Source organism: Galeopterus variegatus, unplaced genomic scaffold, assembly GCF_000696425.1.
Source record: "Galeopterus variegatus unplaced genomic scaffold, G_variegatus-3.0.2 Scaffold540, whole genome shotgun sequence".
Lineage (NCBI taxonomy): Eukaryota > Metazoa > Chordata > Mammalia > Dermoptera > Cynocephalidae > Galeopterus > Galeopterus variegatus.
Genome location: NW_007726651.1, coordinates 201,542 through 224,855, shown reverse-complemented (window position 1 = coordinate 224,855; position 23,314 = coordinate 201,542). Strand labels below are relative to the sequence as shown.

The following is a 23,314-nucleotide window of genomic DNA, read 5'->3' as shown; positions in this document are numbered from 1 at the left end:
TTTTAAAAAAAGGGGGGCGGTGGGGTTTGGGAGGGAAAGGGGGGGGGGGGGGCAAGAGTGGGAGAGAATAGATAGATCTGAGATTTATTTAAGGGTAAGAACAAAAAGACTCAAAGTGGTGTGAAGACACAGAGCACAGTGTCAGGACAGCAGGTTCCAGATTGGGAGTTGGGAGCTGACTTCTCCACCAGCAGGTGTAGCTCTGGGCTGCTGCTTTGCCAGTGACAGTGATTTACAAAGATAGGATTTACATTGGGAATGATAGAAATAAACCTAACAAAATCTAACAAGAGATGCACAAGGCTTGCATGAAGAAACCTGTAAAAGTTTATGGGAAGACATTAAAGAGACCTAAGTAAATGGAAGTAAATGCCCACACATGGATATGAACACTCAATATTATGAATAGCTCAGTTTTCTTCCAACTGATTAACAGATTCAATACCATGCGAATCAAAATCCCAACAAGGATCTTTGACTCTGAAATATAAACGGAAAAGTGAAAGTCTGAGAATGGCCAGTGTACTCCTGAGAAAGAATCTTACAGGAGTCCTGCTGTGTCATTATCAGGACAGATGATGTTGTAAACATGCAGTGTGTGTGAGATGCAGGAATAGACCAACTAAACAGAATAGAGAGCCCAGAAAAAATCCCGCAAAAGTATGGAAAATTGGCATATGTGGCATTGCAGACCAAAAGGGAAAGATTGGACTGTTAAATGATGCTGGGACAAACAGTTATTCACTTGGAAAAACATAAAATTGAATACGTTTCTCACTCCATCTACGGAAATTTATTTTTGATGGATTAAATCCTTAATTGTAAAAAGTGAACTTTTCAAAAAAACCCAGAGTGTATTTCTATGACCTTGGAGGGGAAAGATTTCTTAAATGATTCACTTACTCAGCTAAGCATAAAACATAGGCAAATTAACACAGGGGGTTAGGGGCACCAAGCCCCTGTGCATTCAGAAATCTGTGTATAACTTTTTTTTTTTTTCCTTTTTGTCTTTTTTCGTGTCTGGCAATGGATCGCAACCCTCAGTGTTGCACCCGCACCTCGCTCAGCCAGTGAGCGGGAACCAGTCTGTATGTGGGATCTGAACCCTCGGCAGGAGCGCCGCCGCGCTCCCAAGCGGTGCACTGTAGCAGTGCGCCACCGGGCCGGCCCAAGAAATCTGTGTATAACTTTTGACTCCCCCAAAACTTAACTACTAATAGCCTACTGTTGACCTCATGGATAACATAGTCAATTAACACATATTTGTATGTTTTATGTATTGTATACCCTATTCTTATAGTACAATAGAAAAAATACTAGGACAACCACAAAGAGGAGAAAATTGTCACAAATCTCCAAAAAGTTTTCCAAAAATATTTATTGAAAAAAAAGTCTACATATAGTGGAATCACAGTTCAAACCCATGTTGTTCAAGTGTCAACTGTGTATTATTGTTAAGAATATTGGTTCTTCAAACTACAGAAACTAGAAAGACAGCTTGTAACTAGAAGAAAGTATTTAAAATGCACATTGGTAATGATGGGTTAGCATCTATCATACAAAAAGACCTTTTCAATAAGAAAAAGATAACAATAAAAAAACAAGCATTTTCAGAAACCCGAACAAAATTTCCCATAAATATGTGAAAAGATCCTTTTCATTAGTAATCAAAGAAAGTATCCTGGAATCAGCCCAAATGTCCATCATCGGATGAGTGGATACGGAAAATGTGGTATATCTACACAAGGGGGGGGGGGGAGAGGAAGATACAACAACCACAGTTTTTTTTGAAGTTCTTACAACAAGCAAATGGAGGGGACACACTTGGGTGGGAGGGGGGAGAGGGAGGAGGGAGGGAGGTTTCAGTGATGGGACACAATAATCAACTACATTGTATATTGACAAAATAAAAAAAAAAAAAAAGAAGTAATCAAAGAAAGTAACTGTTTATTACCAAAGCATAGAATTAAGACTGAGTTTTATGTATGGATCCTTTTCCAGGTGCATTCTCTTAAAAGTTTTTTTTTTTTTTGTCTTTTTGTCCTTTTTCGTGCCCGGCAACGGATCGCCACCCTCAGTGTCGCGCCTGTACCGGACTGGGACTGGCAACGGGATCGCAACCCTCGGTGTTGCCCCCGCTCCCCGCTCAGCCAGTGAGCGGCCGGTCTGTATGTGGGATCCGAACCCTCGGCAGGAGCGCCACCGCGCCCCCAAGCGGCGCACTGTAGCAGTGCGCCACCGGGCCGGCCCTACTTGGTCATTTTTAAAATTCTGAAAGTTCTGATTTAGATTTTAAGCAGCACTAGCATTTCTCTGGTTTGAAAACGTTGTAAAGCCAATCTGTGAGGACATCCAGAGAGCAACGTTTTGTGGGGGCATCTCAGAGCAGCCGAAGAGCAAGGCTAAAGCCAGAGCGACCCCTGCCAGCAGCGGGGCAGCACTCATCTGGCAGTCACCCTGGCTGGCTCGGCTAGCCGGGAGCAATGCAGGGCGTGTCCTCAGGGCAGACCCCTTCTGGGCTAAGGGGTCGGCAAGGCCTCAGCCTGCTCTGCTGAGGGCATTACAGAACCGGGAGGAGAGGCCCCCCTAAAGCCATATGCAGGGAAACTTTCCAAGGAGATCATTTCATCCTTGGTTGGCCCATGATGGCTGCTGTGCCCTCGGGCCACTTTGGAAGCCCAGAGCCTGATTTCCATGTCCAGCTTGTACTTCCCAATCCCCAGCTGTCCCCTTGACCCATCGCTCACCTTCCCACCTGCCTTCACATTCCCCTCATCTCCACGGTCCCTCCTCTACTGCCCATCCCTCCAGGCTGTACCCCCTGATCTCCAACGGGCTCTACTGAACCCGTCCTGTGATGCCTGACATAGTGCCTGCCATGCGGCCACCTTCCCGGAACGGTGCAGCGGAAAGCGTGCAAGTCCCAGCTTGGCCTCCGCTGGCTGCAAAGCCTCGCAGTCTTCCTCCGTCCTCTGTCTTGGTCTTCTCCCTTGCGAGTGGGGACGTGATTCCAGGTAAAGAGTACGGACCCCTTGCTGGACAGAGCCCACTGCAACCTAGACACTCAGAGGTTATTGCTTTAATCCATGCCTGATAGGCGGCAATAGTTCTTTCTCAAGAATTCTATCTCCTGATGGGAATTGCAATCAGTTTGGCAAGTTGGCCAGACCTTTTAATTCTCCTCAAACCACCCTGCATAGGTGGACACCCAATTCACTCCTACCTCGCCCACGCCATCTGTCAGCAGCAGAGAGCCTTTCCCAGAGCCACAGTTGTCAGAAAGCGAAGGGCTCACACTCATTAATCATCTCCTGGGTAGCTTCCACACATCATGGGATTTAATCTTCACATGAACCTGACAAGGTAGATACCATTTCAATCCCCATGTTACAGAGGGAGAGACAGAGGCCTGGGGAAGGAAGGGCCCAGGCCACACTGAGAGAACTAGAGACACGTCTGCCCTGGTTTGCTGCTGAGCTGCTGTCGTGAAAGCATTCCCAGCACCACATCCGATGCCAGTCACAGGAGGGATGGGTGCCACCAAGAGCACAGCCCCTGCGGGACTGAACACCCAGTAGGTTGCAGCGTGAGAGCGAGCACCGGGCCAATGACGGTCCCTGTTTCTCAAGCGAGTCAACCTAAAGCAAACGTCCAATAATGTGCGGCACAAGAGCGGCTGTTTCCAACAATCAGAATCTGATTACGTACAAAACCAGAGACTTACTTGCAGGGAATTCTAATTCCTTACAGGTCTGCTCTCCTTTATGGAATCCCTGGCGCTGCGGACAAGGGAAACGTGGAGAAGCAGCTGCAGAACACGGTGCTCAGGTGGGTCACTCTTCCTGCAACTTTGAACCCACAGGTTTCCCTATCTTTGCCTTTTCAGCCTCGTGAGCTGGTTAAACATTAATTTCTGATGGTGATAAAGGTCAAAGAAATCTTGAGAAAGCTGGAGAAACTAACTCTTACCTGGGGAATCTGAGAGAGCTCATTCTGGAAAGCCTGGTTCATTCCAGACCCTGGCAGCTTGGATTTTTCTTACTACACAATCCTACATTTTCCCAAACAGCCCTGATTTCAATTTTTCAGCCCAATTAAGTCATCTCATAAATCCCAGTCCCACGGCACATGGAGCCAACCTTGCCTTTGCAGGTAGTCCCCAAACCCATCCTGCTCATCCCACCACTGTGCTGGAAATATGGCTCATTTCCAGGTGCGTGCACATAATCATCAGAACCCAAGTTCCCACCTTCCTTCCCAAACCCTACAAAAATGAGAGCTGAGGTATCATGAGTGGGATTTTGACAAATTTCTAGAAAAAACAAAGTTGACAGAATTTTAAAGCAGGGCTGAGAACGCATCACTGGGAACTTGTGGGGAAGGTCTGCAGGGAGTGTGGGAGCTGGTCTTGCTGGCAGACCCACAGCGGCTCCAAGCCTGAGGCTCTGCAGGTCCAAAGAGCAGAGCACGCATGAGGCTATGTCAGGGCAGCTCATTAAAAAACTGGTTTCAGGCAGCAAGGGTGGGATGGCTGTCACCAGAGGCATCTGTCACAGGCTAGATGCAGAGAGGCAGGGACTGGCTGGGGGTGGGGCTGGGGGCCTAGGATTCATGCTGTGAGAACTAGAACCTGAGACAGAAGCAGAGTGATGTTGAGAAGATTCCAAACTTGTAGAAACAAGAGCCACTGGAGGAAAGAAAGAAAAGAGAAGAAAGGGCAGTTCAGCCCCACAGGGACACACATTCACCTGCTCCACACCTAGTGCCAACCGTGAGCTGAACCGTGAAGCCATTGTCCTCAGCAAGGGGAAGAGTGAGGGGAGGGCACTGTATGGGGAACAGCATCTGTGAAGGCTCTGAGGCCAGAGAAAGGTTGGTGTCTTCCAGGCCCTGAAAGAAGACCATCCCCAAGACCAACCCCAAGGTGTCTTGTAAGCCATGTTGCATGATCTGTATACCTCCAACTGTGATGGAAGGTACAGATGCATTTCTAGAAAGCAGTGACCTTAGCTTATTTATGTCTTGAGATGACTCTGGCTTTCGTGTGAAAAATCGATCAGAAGGAGACAAAAGGGAAAGTGCCTCCACTCTCCTGGTTTGGGGGAAAGTGCAGAAATTCAAAGAATATGGTAGGAGTTTGCCATGGGTTGGGGGAGGGGAGGGAGCTGAGAGGAGGAAGAGTGGCAGGCTTCCAGATGTGTGTGTGTGTGTGTGCGTGTGCATGGTAGGAGGTCGCTGAGATGACTTCATGATGATGAGGCCAGTGGGCAGAAGGCGACAGTCATGGACTGAGAGCAAGAAGGCTGGGCTGGACGGGTATTGGGTCCGGGGAGATGAAGGTCACCAAAATTCAATTTGGAAATTAAATTTTAGATATGCACACATCATCCGAGTGCAGATGTCCAGTAGACTTTTCAATCTATGAGTTTAGAGCTCAGAAAAGAGGCCTGGGCAGGAAATGAAGTTATGCGTTGACAGTGTTAATGACATTTGAAGCCAGAGGACTGGATAAAGTCATCTATAGAGAACAGAGTGCACAACTTTACACTTACACCCAAGAAAGGAACTAGCAGTGTTATTTTGACCAACAGCTTCTCCCCCAGGAGACAAATCCACGTAGGAATTCGTGTCCACCCTCAGCAGCGGCTCTTTCCCATGTATCGTCTTTCTTCCTGCAGGTGTGGGATTTGCGGAGATGATGGTGAGGCTCAGGGTACCAAAGAAAGAAAGAAATTGAGAGCGGGGTCTCTCACCCTTGGCACTCGTGTTAGTCAGGGTTCTCCAGAGAAACAGCAGCAATAGGACATGTATATAGACATAGGAGCAGTTTATTATGGCAACTGGCTCACGTCATTATGGAGAAAGCCCACAGTCTACCATCTATAAGCCGGAGAACCATGAAAGCTGGTGGTGTAATTCATTTGGAGCTTGAAGGCCTAAGATACAGGGACTCTGATGACTGACAGTGAAGGTGGATGTCTCAGCTCAGGAAGAGAGAGAGGGAATCTGCCCTTCATCTGGCTTTTTGTTTTATTCTGGCCCTCAGCAGACTGGATGATGCCCGCGCACACTGGCGAGGGTGGATTTTCTTTACTCTGTCTACTGACTCAAATGCTAATCTCTTCTAGAAACAGCCTCACAGAAATCACGCTTTACCAGCCATCTGAGCATCCCTTATCCAGTCAAGTTGACACACAAAATTAACCATCCCAGCACTACTAATATTGGGGCTGGATAAGTCTCCGTGGTGGGGACAGTCCTGTGCATTGTAGGATGGTCAGCAGCACCTGGGCCTTGACTCACGAGATGCCAGCAGTCCCCTGTGGGAATGAACAGGAGTGTCCACAGGCAATACATGTGTGTCTGGAGGCAAACTGCCCCTGGCTGAGAATCGCTGACCTAGTGTGACCTCGCTGTGTCCCAGACTAGAAGAAGGCATCACGTCCTGCAGCCGGTGGTATTTCTGGAAGACAGTGACTGCTCTGTGGTCACTCTTCTACAGGGCAGCAAATGGCTTCTCTTGTGATGCTAGAATGGCTTGTGACCACTCACAGCAGTGTGTGTGTTGCAGGAGGGAGAGTGTGAGCACAGACATGACCCAGAGAGGGGCTCATGTGAGCACACTGGATGTGGTTCCTGCAAGAGGAGAGGTGAGGCTTCCTGCTGAGACGATTGTCTGTCTGAGCAAGCAGGGGCCCTGGAGACCCTGGTGAAGTCAGGGTGAAAAGAGATGGGGCCACACTATGGTGACCACATCATGGACGAATCCACAGAGAGAAATGTCAGGGGACTCTATTTTTCCTGGAAAAACCAATTTGCTAAGAGCTGGTGAGAATGTCAGTTCAGAGTTTTTTGCAGAGCAGGAATCTATAATTTTAATGGGGTCCCTGCATGGATTGTGCCTTTGGTACTGTACCTAAAGAGTCATCACCAGACCCAAGGTCACCTAGATGTTCTCTTGTGTTATCTTCTAGGAGTTTTATAGATTTGCATTTTACCTTTAGGTCTTTCATTCATTTTGAGTTAATTTTTGTGAAAGGCATAAGGTCCACCTCTAGAGGCATTGTTATTATTATTTTGCATGTGGATGCCCAATTGTTCCAGGATCACTTGCTGAAAAGGCTGTCCTTTCTTCATTGAATTGCCTTTGCTCCCTTGTCAAAGAGGGGGGCTATATTTATGTGGATCTATTTCTGTGCTCTCTATTTTGTTCCATTCATCTATTAGTCTATTCTTTTGTGAATACCACATTGTCTTGATGACTGTAGCTGTGTATAGTAAGTCTGGAAGGTGGGTAGTGTCAGTCTTCCAAATTTGTTCTTCTCCAATTCAGTGTTTTGTAAATCACTGGCCTCACCTATCAGTTGGTCAGGAAATCAGTTTTGCAGTTCTCATGACCAGCATTTAAAATATAAAATAGAACAGAATAAAATAGAAAAAAGGGGGCATTGCACCTAATAATAAAAATACTGTTTTCTGAAACTTTTGTTTTAATTATGTACATGTATATGTGTACTGGGTTACAATTAAAATGCATTTCTTACTGTAGATTGTAATCAAAAATTCCAAAACCTCTAAAGAGAGATAATCTCTTTCTATGGAAATAAAGTAGTTCAAGATTTGTAAAATATGAAAGTGAGGATTAAACAAGGATATATGAGCCAGAGAAGGCAACTCTTATGACAACCAGCTACTCCTGTACTTATTTTTGTTTAATTAATAAATTGTATTTAAATGTTCCTTAGCTGTGTGCAGTTTTTCTTCTGGGAAGTCCCTGCTTCTGTTACTTGCATTATCTCTAGCTGTGAGAGAGGACATCTCTGGTGTGCCAGCAGGACCCACGTCCCCCACCTGGGGACCTGCTGGCCTAGTGCTGTCTTAAGCCACTTTGATGCCTGATCAAAGACAAAGTGATCTGCTCACCTACTTTTATTTATAATCAGCCTTCCTGTGACTAAGTTGGGGTTCACACGTATCATCTTGTGTCTGACCTGGGAGATGGAAAGGGCTGGTGTTAGAAACACCATTTTGCAAATGTGCACAGGAAGGAGGAAGGCCAGGAGAAGGGGCAAGGCTGGCAGGGTGTCCTGCTGGGGGCATCCAGGGTGGCAAGAGGGAGCCCTGGCTGCACACAGCCCCTGTGCTGAGTTACCTAGTTATAGGGTTAAGGTGATTGTGAAGCCACTGCTAGGTTCTGTGAAGCCCTCAGCTGTAAGGAGGGGATGGAGGCCGTGGAAGGTGCCCCGGTCAGGCATCGGGAGACAGGTCCACACCTGGTGATCGACCCAAATTGACTGTCTTCCTTTCCCTGTGGCGAGTGGCAGTGGCCAGGAGCCCTTGCTCACCCCACAACCTGACGTTTGCACTGAATCCTCAGCCTCTTCCATCACACTACGTACCGCCACCAGCACTAACTTAGAAGCTAGGAGTCTCTGATGGCTGGGGAGGGGTAAGGATGAAGCAAATGCATGAATCCTAATTACTGGAGCTCGTGTGAATTGGAGATGATCCTGTCCACTTGTGCTGCTCTGCCAGAAAACACCATTGTTGCCAAGCCAAAGATGCTCATTCCCAGGCCTTAAGCAGGTGTGAGGCTCACAGGTTTGCAGAGCCCTGCAGGTGACTGAGGAGTGGGTGGCTGGAGTACATTGCCTTGATCCAACAGTGTCCTCTCACAGGTGTGTGAAAGGGGTCCCTTGGTTGTGCTGCTACCACATGGCGGAGGAAGACACCAGCCTGGTTCTCTGGATGGCCTCCAAAATTCTCTCTCCCAGTGGGGGCTACACCAGATCACGTGGGGATCCGTATCTATACTGCATCATACCAAAGGTACCCATTTTGGAGAGAAAGTGTTAGAAAAGCAAGTTTGGTACAGACTGAGGGGTCCAACCGTGCAGCAGGGCTCCGCACTGCAGAAGGATATCATCTATTTTCAAAATTACCTGAGAAAGTACCTTAATCCACACATAAAATATGGTACAGTACATTCATATTTTATGCAAAATTGAAATAGTACAGTGACAAAATATTAGTAACATTTCACTCTCTACACAAGATAAAAAATAATGCAAGCCTCCTCCCCACAACTAAGAAATGTGCCAAGAATTACACAATCTTGAAACTAGCTGGCTGGGTGAATCCTCACATCTTAACTAATAAACAGAAACACCCACTATACTTCGTCAAGATTAGTTCTGAATTACTCAGAATGATTCCTGTTTTAAATGTAATCTCCCGGGACGAAACCATCTCTCGAGATGTCCCGCACAGCCAATTCCTACTCCTGCAGAAGAGGTGGCTGTGTCTTTTGACATGCACCAGATGAAGCTTCTGCTTACATCTTGGGTCCTGGTACAAATATACACACTCCATATTTAAACAATAAAACTACACTTGATATGGGGAAGTACTCAAATGATAGTATGCTCACAGCAACGGAGACTAACTTGGGAAAGAGAAAATTTATGTTTCTACTGCTGGCTCCCTCTAGGACATCTGCTTATGAAGTAGGTTGATATCCAACTGGGGAACACCCTTTTTCTTGGAGGAGTTGTGGAGAGGGGCTAAGCAGACAGTTGAGTTCTGTATATATGCCTATGACGTGAAGCCATTGGCATTCAGTGATAATCAGAAAGCAAAACAGACCAGAGCAAACAAAGGGAGTTGATTCTGTTGTGAAGTTAGTGTGTCTTACCTGCAGGAGAAGACAGAGGTGCCGCTCAAGTGGAGGTAACCTCAGCCTGGAATCCAGAGCTGAGCTTTGCCGATTCAGAGCATCAGCTGGACACAGGGAGACTGATTCTCAAACGAATCTCTCCTCATTCCAATCGTCCATTCCCACCTCTGTAATTTAGGCTCTCCTTACCAGCCACCTAGACCAGTGCTGCCCAACAGAACTCTCTGCAATGATGAAAATGTTCTATATCTGCATTGTCCAATAGTAGTCGCTAGCCATGTGGGGCTACTGAGAACTCGAGATGTGGCTGGTGCAACCAAGGGACTGAACTTTTCATTTTATTTTATAATGAGTTATAATTTAAATCTAAATAGTCGTATGTGACTAGCAGTGTCATATTGGACAGAACAGGCGAAGGCTGCATACTCTCTGGCTGCCTGTGGTTACCTTCCCGTTCGTCCTGCATACACCTTCCAGACAAATCTCCCGGCTGGCTCAGTGCTCACCCTTGCACTCCCATCAGCATAATGTGCTGCAGCTCTCATATATGGTTATGATAGAGTTTTTTATTTTGTGAGAGAATGTGCCATAACTTTTATTTTTTCAAATAACAAGCCTCTATAGTTATCCAAAATGACATCTGATTAATTTGCAATAGAACAACCAAGGAAAAAATGTAGTTCTAGTGTAAATTAATCAGCTGTCATTTCAGGAGAAAGGTGCATGAAAGTTGAACGTGCAGGCACGTGTGACCAAAGGTGGGAGAAGAGTTGGTTGGATGATCAGTCTTAATGGCTGAATAGTCAAGGTCTCAAAATTCTCGGGCACAGCCTTTGTCATAAGGGTTTGTTTATTTATTTATTTGGTCCCACTGGCATCAAACACAGCCCGTATCTTCTGCCCCACGCAAACTTCCTGTAAATGCTAGTCCAAAATGAACTCAGCTCCTTCAAAGACCCAGCACCAATCTTCTATGAAGTGACCCCAAGATAAAAGGAGAAAATAATAGAAATAAAAAAGGTAGTAAAGGCATTTGCTAAAAAGCATTGCCAGGGAGTAGACTAAAATTGCAACCAAACATAATATCATGAATGTAAAAAAAATCAAAAACGAATCCAAGCCATCCCTTCACAAAAGCTCAAAGCAGAGCTGTGAGACCAGGGAATATACAAAGCAAACCAGCACAGCTCTGCAGGCAGAGGAAGAGACAAATGAACCGTCCTGGGAGCGGAGTCCACACCGGGAGCCGCACAAGGGAGGGGACTCTGCAGAGACAGCGTCACCGACAGGGAAGACAGGACTAGACAGCAACACGAACCAGGCGGGTGTGAGAGTTACAGGGACTGAGAAGCAGTAAATGCTACAAGAGGAAGATGAATGGGACCCAACACACACGTCAACGTTGTCTGCAAAAAGACCAAAAAATGTACTTAGATGTAATTCAAGAAACATTTCCATAAATCAAACAAGACTGATCTATCCACACATCAAAAGTGCACATTGTGTCCCAGCGAAAAAAGACACCGAATAAAATCAACCCCGCGCCTTTTCTTGCTTTTCCCACAAAGATCCATCAGGTCCCCCTCAGGGTGTGCATTTGTCTCACTGCGCCCTCTGCTGGCCGTGTGGAGCCCCGCAGCCACGCACCCCCTTCGTCACTCGGCTGTTCCCCCTGCGGAAATAGCCTCGGGAGCAGCCAGCTGTCCTGTGTCGTGGCTGGACACTGCAGATCAAGCCCAACTTTGTTTAAGATGCGTTTTCCATGTGTGTTTCCTGATGAAAAGGGGCAGGACTGAGTTTTTTTCTACCATACTAAAATTACAAGTTGTAGAATATTTTACTTTTTACATTTAATGAGCTAATGCTTTCATCATTAAAAAACCCTTCTCAGTTTACTCATCACTCGAAATACGTTGTAAAAACCAATGAAGAATGTGACAGAGGTGGTGAGATCAAGTTTAAAGTTGTGCTCCGAGTGTCCTCTTTGTGTCCCACCAGCCCATCTGTGTGACAGCTCGTGTGACAGCTCACGTACTCTTTGGAGTCACCATGAAGTCTAGCTTAGATGCTGGCGCAGTGGTCCCTCACCCACCCCGGGCTCTCCTTGTCCTACAACTGTAGCATTTTAAAGAGATCGTGGCGAGGACAGCTTTGGCCTTATTGTTCTGCCTGTGAGGTCTACCTGCCCTCCTGGGGGGAGCTACCAGCAACTGGGCATTCATATCTGAAAACAAATGACAGGAGGTCTGCAAATCCCACAAGCTTCCTTCCGGTGTTGGACGAGGCTGGCAGGTGACCTGGGTGGGGAGGAGGTGTGAGATGGCCAAGTGACAGGACAACAGCTACATCAGGGCCCCCCAGTCAAGGGTCTGGGGACGTGATGACAGTGGGCACCCATTCTCTTAATCTTTCTGCAGATTTCTTGTTTGACTAGAAAATCCAGGTTCCTGACATTTTAATTGTCCCACTGCAATGGAAAAAAATGACATTGGGCGTGCCACAGGAAAATGTCTGAGTTTCTGGAGGTCTTTGTTAAGCCTGCATGGATATCTGTCTTTGAAACCTTCTGAGGGCTGTGATTCTAGTAGGGGCGGGATGGGGAGGGAGCAGGCCCACTGAGGCTGTCCTGGCACCAACAACTGAGCTGAGAATCCTGTGTCTCGCCAGGGCTGAGAGGCAGCCCAAACAGCTGGCAATGCCTCATGCTAGTTTCTAATGCGTGGTAAGAAGAATGTTTCTAATATTCTGAGGCATTTCCAAAGGTTTTTAGTGGATGACCAGCCAGAGTGCTTAAAAAACACAGACACAGACACAGACATTACGAGCAGTAGAAAATGAAGAACACTGTATTCATGTTTATTTCTAATTACAAGAAACAGAACATCAGTCCCTTATTTGTACAAAAATACCTGAAAGTTTACAATTAGGTTCACAAGCCAAAGAGCTATGTACAGAACGAAGCAAAGCACATGAATAAAGGTTTTGTCTCTTAATCAACACTTCGCATTCCCTGAAAACGTTTACACATCAGGCCATTTTACGGTCACCGCCGTTTGCACTGTGACATCACAATTCTACAATGAGCTAGTCCACCCTTGGAAAGGTGCAGCAATCGGTCACACTTTCAGGTATTAAGTGCAGAAAAGAGAAGACAAAACATCTAGGCTGAGGCACATGTTTCTTCAAGGTTTAGCAAACAAAAGAAAAAAAAAGAAAAAAAAAAAAAACGTTCTGGAACGCTAACACCTAATGGAACAGAGCTTACCAATTAAACTCTTAATACCCAAAGCATTTGGCGTTTTTTTCCTTCTCGACTTAGTCCAGGTTGCTACATGGAGTTTTCATTTAGAAACGAAAATCACAGGCAGAGATAAAAAGTCAACAGGCTCCAAAACAACCCTGAGCTGTCCCCTTTACATTCATGTCAATTAAATACAAAAATAAAAGTCAACTGTCCTTCAGCCCTGGTTTGCAGAGCTGGATGCCCGCAGGCTCCAGGGACCTGTTTCTAGATGGAATTCCCAGCTACCCAGCACAGAGGCCAGCGAGCGGGGTGTCTTAGGAAGTCTGTGACCGCGCAGAGGCGGCTTACATTCTCCAACAATTTCACTTCGGCTGGAAAAGTACAAAAGACTATGTCGAACCAGCTACATACAAAATTTTGAATCAGAGTCAAGCTTCTGTTCTCCCCTTAAATAAAACGCATGTTCATAAATACGAAATACTGCAAATACTAGCTGTCTACTGGCAGAGGCGTGGGGCAGGGGTCACACGGAAGGGACTGGTCTACGTAAACAGAAAAAAAAAATCCTAGAACTGTCTTCCTTTTAGAGGTTTCACCTCAAACAAGTGAAGAGAAAAAATAAAAAAGGTCTCACGGTATAACTGAAGTATCTGTCCCTAAAATGATGGTCAGTGGGAGTGTGCTGCCAGGATGAACTGGAGAGTCACCTCATTGTCAACTGTCCCAAAGATTAACTGGCTGCGAAAGGAAGAAAATGCGATTGAGCGTTTATGGTTAAAACATGTTTAACTAGAAAATTCTTCATTTGTATAAGTAGGCATTTCATGGAAAACAACTAGAGTATAGCCTGGAAACTAAAATACAGTGTTTCTATGCTGCAGACTCATTATAGCTGATAGGCCTTACTGAAGCTCCTTATGCGTCTGCCCTACACTACGCACATCAACTGAAGAGCAGAGATGCTGTTCCTTAGGGAGCCAATCAGTGGGTCAGGTTTGGGGAATCCAGTGGCTAGCACAGATTCAGAGGAGCCACGCAGGCATCATCTCAGAAAAGGGAATCCTGCTCGCCACAGCAGTCCACGCGCTTGTCAAGGGAGTCCTTCCTGCTTTGCAAAGATCAAAGGTACAGAAAAGGCCAGTCTCACATCTGATAATTCAGTTAAGGGGACATGGCAAAGGGGACGGCCTGGGGGGCAGAGGGGACCGAGTGACAACTTAAGCCACGGTCTGACTCCTCTCCCGGAGCAGGAAGCAAGTGTCGTGTGGATAAAACTCTTCAATGTCCACAAGCACTGTGAGGTACTTCTGACCCTAAGCCAGCAGAGGAGCCTCGGGCTGCTTCATATGTGCTGGCTTATGAGGGTTTTCAGCGGGACGGAGGTCGTCAAGCAAAGACCTTCAAATGCCAGCCTGTGCTTGAGTCTTCTGCAATGTTTCCTTGTCTCTATCACCATGGAAACACACAGGGCACAGCACAAAGCTTACCAGGTATCATTTTCTCTTTAGATCCTTTAATCCCCCGAGGGAGACCAGCCATGAAACAACTCACGCCACCACAGAGGGGTAAGGCAGTGATTGTTCTAGAACAGGCTGAAGGCTGTGGAAATGCAAGGCTGACAGTATACCCGAGTGGACTGTGTGGCGTCCACTGCCAGCAGACAATGGGCACCGGGTACATCTCAAGAGGGCCAGCCTGTATCAACCCAGAATGAGGTCATTCAGCCCTGCATGTTGTGGAACACCGAATTTTCCAAGGAAATAAAATCTCCTGCACTGTGGAGAACAAGACGCTAATAATGACAGGATCAGACATCTGTGCATAGAGAATCGGTTAACAGACTCTGGTTGCTTGACTGCGTCCACAAAACATACCAAACGCCTCCCGCACTTGACACCTTTTATTTTTAAAAAAAACCCCAAAAACAACAAAAAAAGCTTTTCAAGTACGCTGGGAAGGACTCGGCGTGCTTTGTAATTTGAGCGCTGAATCCACACTGTGGCGAACTGCAGAGGGTACCGGCCACCCTCTGGAAAGACTCGGGGACCCATGTTCAGTCTGGAGTCTGCCCATTCAAAACTCTTTACGTCTTGTATAAACTGAAAAGCCACATCCCTCCTACAATAGGCTGAATACAATATTGAACACACAGAAGGAGTGCAAGAAGATCAATACAAAAAAAGTAAACATATCAGTTTTAATTGTCAAGATTATTCCAGGGCAAGAGTTCATTTCTGATTTCTTCTCTCCGGTTCTTGTTCCTGCGTGGCCTAGCCAAGACCATCATTCCAGTTTATTCTCAAATCGGCACTGGATCTTTCATGCCCTCCCCGATTTGGCCAACACAAAGAGAGGTGATCCTGCTGGATTCCCAGCAGCAAATCTCGTTAAGTCCAACAAATTAGTCGATCTTGATTGATTGGCACCGAACAAACCCACCTCGCTCCAAGTCCCAAGGTGCAGAATAGAAGTGTGTTCTTAACCATCGCACAGCCCTTTTCTTCGTTCCAGTGTTGACTTCCTCTGGGCTTTGGCTGTGAGCATGTGGGAAGTCATAAGGCTACGCGTATGCAATGGTGCTTGAGCTTGCAAGGCAGGACTCCTTTGTTGAGCTGGTAGAAGTCAACCAGCTGGATCAGGTCGGAGAATTTGGTGTTCCCGTCATCAAGGCTGAAGAACATCTGCCCTTCATCTTCGCACTAGAGAGACACAAGAACACCTACCATGTTAGGGGAACGATCCCGGTGAGCAAAATGGGGCCCCTGGTCAGGAGCATCTTTGCCCACAGTTTGATTCCCAAGGGATACGCACAGTCAGAGAGGGCCTAGGGAAGGCTGGGTGGAAAGGTCGGGGAGTGGAGTGTTTGTGCTGGGTGCTACCACCCTGCTGAGCGCCAGTGATGCTGGCTGAGTCACGAAGCCTGCAGGGGAGGGGCTCTAAGTTGCTCCCAGCTCACCTGGCTCGTGAGAGTTACCCGCCACATGCCCCATGAAAAGAGGACGCAGACCAAGGTCCTCACTATATGACCTCCGGCAACCTCCTTAAACCCTGGAGGCCCACTGTGCTCCAATGTAAAGCAACTGTAGGCTTACTGTAAGGGAGGAATAAGATCATGTAGGTAAGGCAACTTTCCTAGGTCCTAGGACTATGTGACAGCTATTTTTATTAAAATAGAGGAATTCTACAATATTTCCCTAAAAGAACTAGACGCATATTCCTAACATCTATTTTAACTCGATGAGTTTTAAATTCAGTGACTGCGGTACACTACAGAAGGGGAAAGTCACACTGCCCTGTTCATATGGAATGGCTCAGTTTTAAGCCTTGGTTGATGAATGAACACAGAACCACTTCTCAAGCCCAGAAACGCTGCTGGAGCTAAAAGCACATCCCGCTGTGTGTTTGCAAGCCCAGAGGCTGCAGTCTCATTGCTGTGCATCCTAAGCTGCTGCTCTGCTACTTGTAGGATGTGGCGTTATTTGGGAGAATGGCATTACATACTCTGCTCACCGTAAAATTCTTTTCCATTTTATTTTATATTTTAAGCTAAGAGAATTACAACATCCGTGTCAGTAACATAACACAGTGGAAAAACATAAAGAATTGTGAATGAGGCACTGTCCCCTGAATAATAGCTCCCACGTTTGCATATATTGTTTGGTGGGACCTGGGAAGCCTGGGCTCATCCTAGCCTCTGTTCCTTCCCTCTGCTATGGTACAGGGTAAGCCCTGGAAAGCTGCCAGCCTCATTTTTCTCATCTGTAGATAAGTTATCAACACCTGCAGACTTTATCAATTCATTATGCATTGTGTATTGTATCTCGTATCCCCAACTAAACTGTGGATTCTTGGAGGTGCTGGCATGACACCCAAACTGAACTAGAATTTGAAACTAGGCATGCTGAAGACAGAATTAGACTACATTAGGTAACAACTGCTTTGTAAAAAAAAAGCAGCGTCAACTAACATATTCTGTAATGATGTTTTTGGAATTACTCAAAGGTGGAATCTGTTTTCTGATTTAAGGACCATGTGCAAAGAGGAACACAATTTCTCCTTGGGGCAGGGCAGGGGGGGGGACCTGACCGTGGGTGAGCTTTCCTACAACGTTCTTGAGTAGCCCTGGTACACTCAGCACAAACCAGCCAATTCCTTAGGTGCAAGGAGCCACCAGCCAAACCTGCTGTGTAGTCCTGGCTTCCTAATTCCTGCTCACAGCACTGTGTCCATAGCTAACTGTTCCCCTCCGTGTCCACCCACCCTCTGACCTTGATCCTCCCCGTCAGGGGCTGTTTCAGCTGCGATGATGAGCTACAAGGTGCTGGGAAGGCCTTGGCACACTATCACCACTTTTGGTATTATTTCTAGGGAAACACTGGTCTAATGTCAAAGAATTAACCTCTAAGACACTCTAGAAAGTTTCTCCCCAGTGAGCTTGAAACTGTCTGATAATTGATGATAGCTGGTCTTGTTAGCTGATAACTTAAAAATTGCATAAAGAATGAAACCAGAAAATAAAAACATAGGGATTAGTATGAAAATATCAATATACTTACAGGTAAGATCTGGAAATTCTTAATTTTCTGGTGATGACACAGTGTGAGTACAAATGCCTTTGGATTACTCTGGCTGTCACGGAGGAGAAAAAGCCTGGGGAATGGAAAACAATATGCGATTGTTAACAATTTTTAAAATCCAGAACCACTGTCTCTCTCCCTCTCTGGCCTTGAGTGGCCTTTAATGGCAACAGCACACTTGGCAATCAAAGGGTAGTTTCGAAATGTCATTCTCCATCAAGAGCAACTGGGGCTCCTTGGGGAGATGATGGACTCCAGGGCTAAGGTAGGGAGACTACAAGATGACACTGGAAAATCTTGTGCCAGAAAGTCAGGAGGTGCTCACACAATGACAGGCACATGTCTAAATGACCCAGGAGGCTAAATCAAGGCATCAAAATAAATATAAGTAATAGTAATTGATTATAGACCACAGTCAACAACTAACTGCCGTATAAGTTGAAGCAGCTGGTTGAGCGGATGCTGAATGTTCCAAACACAGAGATGACAAATGTTGGAGGTGACGGACATGCTAAGCACCCCGATATGACGATTGCATACTGTATAAATGCACCCAAATATCATATTGTACCCCATAAGTATATACAATTATCATGGGGCAATTAAGAAAAAATAAATTAGAAAGAAAAAAAACATTCAGAGACAGCAGTAGATTAGAAGTGACCAGAAATGGGGAGAAAGGAATAATGAGACGTCACCGCTTAATGGACAAAGAGTTTATGTTCGCAATGATGAAAAAATCTGGGGGATAGAGGTAGCAGTCAGACAGCACTGGGAATGTTAATTCCACACAATTTTACATTTAAAAATGCTTAAAATGGAAATTCTTATGTTATATATGTTTTACCACAATAATCATAATAAGAAGGAAGTAATGGATTATAAGCCATAAAATACAACAGGAATCCAGGAGTCCATACAGCTATTATAAATAAATAAGCAAATAAATTAATAGGAGAGAAGGAAAAGCCCTTCCTTAGAGAAGATGTCAGCTAAGTAAATAAACAGTGAACTAGAAAACTGTTTGACAACTGATTAAGAAGGCTCGATGGAGCTAAGCTAGCTGATGGAAGTCAGAAGAGAAACGATATTTTCATAGTCTCAAGTAGTCTCATCTCTTACCCCTAATAGTCACTTTTTACAAAGGGGAGAATAGTGACTTTAAAGTGGAGAAAGCTGGCTGAGACCATCTTCCTCAAGCGTTCAAATCCCTACCACCAGGAATGAGGCAGATCTGCCCCCGGGGCCTCCCGACAGGATGTGCTGAAGAGGCCAGAACCTCACTTCCAGGGTTCTCTTGCCAAAAATGTACAACCCGAATCTAGTGTTGAGTAACAGCCTAGCCCACATCGAGGCATGGTCTATAAGCAGCAGCTTCTGCTCATAAAAAGCAGCAAGATTACAAAGATATGCTGAGACAAGAGAGTACTTAGAATCAAGGTTGTTTTTCTTTGGATTTCAAGGATACAATTAGGACCATTGGTAAAACCTGAATAATCATGGAGACCAGGTAACAGAACTGAATCAATGTTAACTTCATGATTTTCACAACAGGACTGTTATGTAACAGAAGTCCTTGTGTTCAGAAATTTTACACTGAAAAAATTAGAAATGAAGGGGCATCACACTACAACCTACTCCCAAATGGTTAAGGAAAAAAGTAGCAGAGAAGGATGATGACAAACAGATGTGCTGTTATGTTAACCACTGGGGTATCTGGGTGAAATGTGCACAGTATTCATTATATTATTCTTGTAATTTTTCTACAACCTTAAAATTATTTCAAAATAAGTTAAGAAAAATACTCTAGCACGAAGCAGCACAAAATCATTGCTCTGACATGAAAAAATCTCGGTTAGCTGATGAGGTAGACAGTGACATACTAGAAAGAAATAAAGAAACAGAGTCTCAAAGCCCTAATCCAAGTTCCAAAGAAGAAACAGACTGAGAAGGAACATGCTTTAAAGAAACTAGAAAACAAACTACAACGATGAGCTAAATCACCAGATTCTATATGGTAATATTAAGATGGAAAGCAGTTAAATAAGACTGGAAAATCCTGTGCTAAAAAGGTAAAAAAGATTTATTTTACTACAGGACTTCTCAGAGCCTTTAAAATGTGAACATTCACAGTGGATCTCTACGGGGCTCCAGTACAGAGTTTTCCAATCTTACCTGACTACACAACCTCCTTTTTTTATAGTATTTTGCAGGACACACCTTGTGAAACACCAACCAGAAGGGAACTCCATGGTTTGGCTCAGACAGACTGCAGGGGACAGTGTTAAGAATCAGTGACACTGATGTGGAATGTGTCCAGAGCAGGAGAGAGGACGAGGAAATCCAACTCCTCTCCTGGGTAGTGGTGCACACTGGGCTCCCCCATCTACCTCAAAAATCTATTTTCTTTTCTGAGTTACGTCATTCCAAATAAAACATTGTTACCTGCACAAAGGCAGGTGTCTATAGGGCTCTGGACGTAACAGGAGGGTTAGGGCTATCCCCTTCTCAGCTGGTCCCTTAACTACCTGCTGTTGCCTTCCGCAGATAGGACACTACAGCTGGACACAAGTGTGCCTGGGCCTGTCCACCTCGGAGCACGATGCTCACCCTGGAGAGGAGCAGGCTCAGCCACGGGAAAGCCTGTGGCCACCTGAAGGCTTGGGTTTTACAGGGAGTGCCTGCAGGTCGTCTATCCAAGATGACCACTGATGTGGAGGAGTCTACAGGGCCAAGAGGGACATGGCTTAGGAGTCACGATCCTGGGCAACCTGCTTCTCGGCCTCTCTTTCCTCATCTGCAAAGGGCAGTCACGCTTCTTCTGCAGGACCGTCTAGAAGGCTGTGGCTGACACACACACCGAGTTGTGCATTACAGCCCACGACACATGGCAGCCTCAAATAACAGTCATCACAACAAGCCAGGTACAGTGGTCTGGTGATTTCTAAGACAACGACAATCACAGGGAAAGGCTGGCGAGGACAAGTGGCTACTACCCAGGTTAGGAAGCTACCAACGTGACCCGCATGGGCAGTAGCGAGGACCGGGGTGTGCGCTCGCCTTCATGAGGAGCTGAGGTCGGGTATGGTGCACTCTTTAGCCCACTCACAGGAGCAAGAAGAGCCGCTGTGCCAGGTGCTGGTGGTGACAGAGTCACCAGCAGCTCACGTTTACAACGAGGCAAAGTGTCTCGTACACAGACTCACACCTCCTTTCACAATGAGGTAAGGAAACAGAGAAGTTAAGCAGCTCCCCCAGGGTTACATAGCCAGTTACACAGCAGTTGTAGTTTCAGTGGGAAAGGCAGATGAGGAGTGGACTGTCCCGCTCACATGGTCCCTGTGAGTCCCGGGGACAGTGCCCTCCCTCTGTCTCTCAGGGAAGAGAAAGCATCAAAGAACTCAAGTCTTGCCAACGAAGTTTCCTTCCAACAAGCAGAAGGGTGTGGAGTGTAGAAGTGCAGCCTAGACAGGCAGTGCAGAGGTTGACGCTGGGGACAGCAGAGAGGCCTGGGGGGCCAGTCTGTGTGTGTGAGCATGGCAGGGCGGGGACGGGGGTGGTCCATCCATATGTCCTGAGGGGCAGGGGCCGGGGCCTCAGGGGCTGGGGGGAAGGCTCAGCAAGGGGACAACAGAGCTCCATTTGCCCTTGAGAAGGTCCTTCTCCTGCAGGTACTGGGCTGGGCTGCGGGCAGCAAGACGGGAAAGAAGTTCAATGCAGGGCGGGTGGGTACAAGCACACACATGTGCACAAGCACACACTGGCACTTGCACAGGGTGGAGGCTGCCGGGGCCCTGGGCATTCCAGAAGCACCTCCTAGGTCTACTGAAGCCTCTGATGTCTCTTTCTTTCTCGTCCCGCTCTTTCTAATTCTGTATAGCTTTTGAGGCTAAAGCTACAGGAAATACTCTTAACACTGCTAGTGTCTGCCATTTTTGCACTGTTTCATAGCTGTTTTCATTGATGTTTGACACTCTAAACTAGCTTGCCTTCATTATCTCTGCAGGGATCAATAAAGATTAGAAACGGATTATTTAGTTTACCTCATTTTGCAAACACACGTCCTCCCTAAACCCAGGAATTAGCAGATGAGCATCCCTGTGATAACACCTGCACTGGTCCCATCACCTGTACTGTGCCTTGTGTTAGCGCTCCAGCACCCTAAGGTCAAAACTAGAAATGACAGCCTTAGAGACATGTCTCCATGGAGGACAGAGAGAAACTCCTGTGTATACAGAAAACAGGCTCCGCCAGAAGGGCTCACCTGGGGGATGAAAGGTAAGAGAGGCGATGTGCCCTATCTCCTCACAAGTCTGGCAGGATGGAAGCCCCTGACTGAGATTCCACTCCCGAATGAGTTAAAAGATAAACATGGTTAGCAAAGAAAAATGGGGGGTGCTGACATGCAATTCACTTGGTCGGATTGAGCTAATATGCTATGTGGACCCCCCCACCACAGAGGTAGCCCTATTCATCCAGAGGGCAAAACACACATGCCACCCACATGTGGGTCCCCGTGTCCTGAGAGTCCCACTCATCTTCTCCTCGGGGATGCAGACAGATCATCACTGCCCTGGGCCTTGGGAAGGTGAGGGGGACACTCAGTGGCCACAGCACCAAATTAAGCTTCCTGAGGAACCTTCACTTCTCCCGTGGTGTGGGTCACCTAGAGACCAAACCAGTACACTTCTTGAGGACGAATTCCATAGATAGGACAGTAACAGTGACACCAGCTAGGGGAATCAGCAATGTTTCACAACATTACATAAACCTTTACCCTTCCACCCAACAATCCCACTTCTAAGAGCTCACCAGCAAAGTTAAGATACACTAGTAAAATTATGCAATGATGTAGTAGCACTGTCTGTCCTAACAAAAGCCTGGTGTATTAGTCCATTTCTGTTGCATATAACAAAATACCTGGAACCGGGTAACTTACAAAGAAAATGAAATTTAAAGTTTGGGAGGCTGGGAAGTCCAAAGTCCAGGGAACACAGCTGGTGAAGGTCTTGGTGGTGGTAACAGTGACCCAGGGGTCTCACATGGCAGAAAATGGAGGAGCAGAGAGAGACTAACCTCTCTTGTGCTCTTCTTTTAAAGCCCTCAGAACCACGCCCCTGACCAGCAGTATTAATCCATTCACTACTGCACGGTCCTACAATCCAATCACCTCTTCAAGGCCCCACCTTTCCATTACCGTAACAAGATTTCCCACCCTCCCAGTTACAGCGGGAATTAAATTGTGGGGGGACATATTCAACCCAATGAACCTGGAAACCACTCGAATGTCTCCCAGTAGGGGAGTGATCGGAAAAAATGGTGTTCTCTCTGCACAAAAGGAGCTGGCAGTGAACAGGAGACACAGCTGTCCACACACTGCTGCTCTCAGGTCCTGGGCATGGACAGCCAGAAGCAGGTGCAGCCTGGTGCTCACATTACACCGCCTTTGCTGGAGGAGGGGCAGTCATGAAAACACCCATGTTTTGCTTATAGTTCTAAACAGACAGTACAGAAGGATGAACAAACAGGAATAATAAAAATGGTTACCTATTGCAGGGGTGGAGGGGCAGGGTAAAGTCGACAGGGAACGTGTCTTATCTCATAATTTTGACTTTGGAGCGATGAAAATATTTCATGTAGTTTAAGAAGCAGCATACAACCAAAAAGGAAATAAATCAGATCCACTCACAAACAACATACACTGAAAGAGCCAAACCTGACTGCAGAACACTTTGGTGGCAGAACCACAGAGAATTACTGTGACTTAAAGCTTGGTATTTTAATGTAACCTGCCTAGAATATTTCTTAGAGATTAAA

The 23,314-nt window shown here is 46.2% G+C and overlaps 2 protein-coding genes across 2 annotated transcripts in view; both read right to left on the bottom strand.

Annotated features, from left to right (window-relative positions):
* DDC (dopa decarboxylase (aromatic L-amino acid decarboxylase)) overlaps positions 1-3,772 on the bottom strand; it is a 77,252-nt gene extending 73,480 nt beyond the window's left edge. The window contains exon 1 of the mRNA XM_008569873.1: positions 3,725-3,772. The gene's annotated coding sequence lies outside the window, so the exon portion shown is untranslated. The remainder of the gene's footprint in view (positions 1-3,724) is intronic.
* Positions 3,773-12,494: 8,722 nt separating this feature from the next.
* The window catches only part of GRB10 (growth factor receptor-bound protein 10), a 161,413-nt gene continuing 150,593 nt past the window's right edge, over positions 12,495-23,314 (bottom strand). The window contains exons 16-17 of the mRNA XM_008569871.1: positions 17,477-17,570; positions 12,495-15,619 (exon numbers count right to left, since the gene is read on the bottom strand). Of these exons, the coding sequence (XP_008568093.1) occupies positions 15,473-15,619; positions 17,477-17,570 (241 nt within the window). The 3' untranslated portion in view covers positions 12,495-15,472. The remainder of the gene's footprint in view (positions 15,620-17,476; positions 17,571-23,314) is intronic.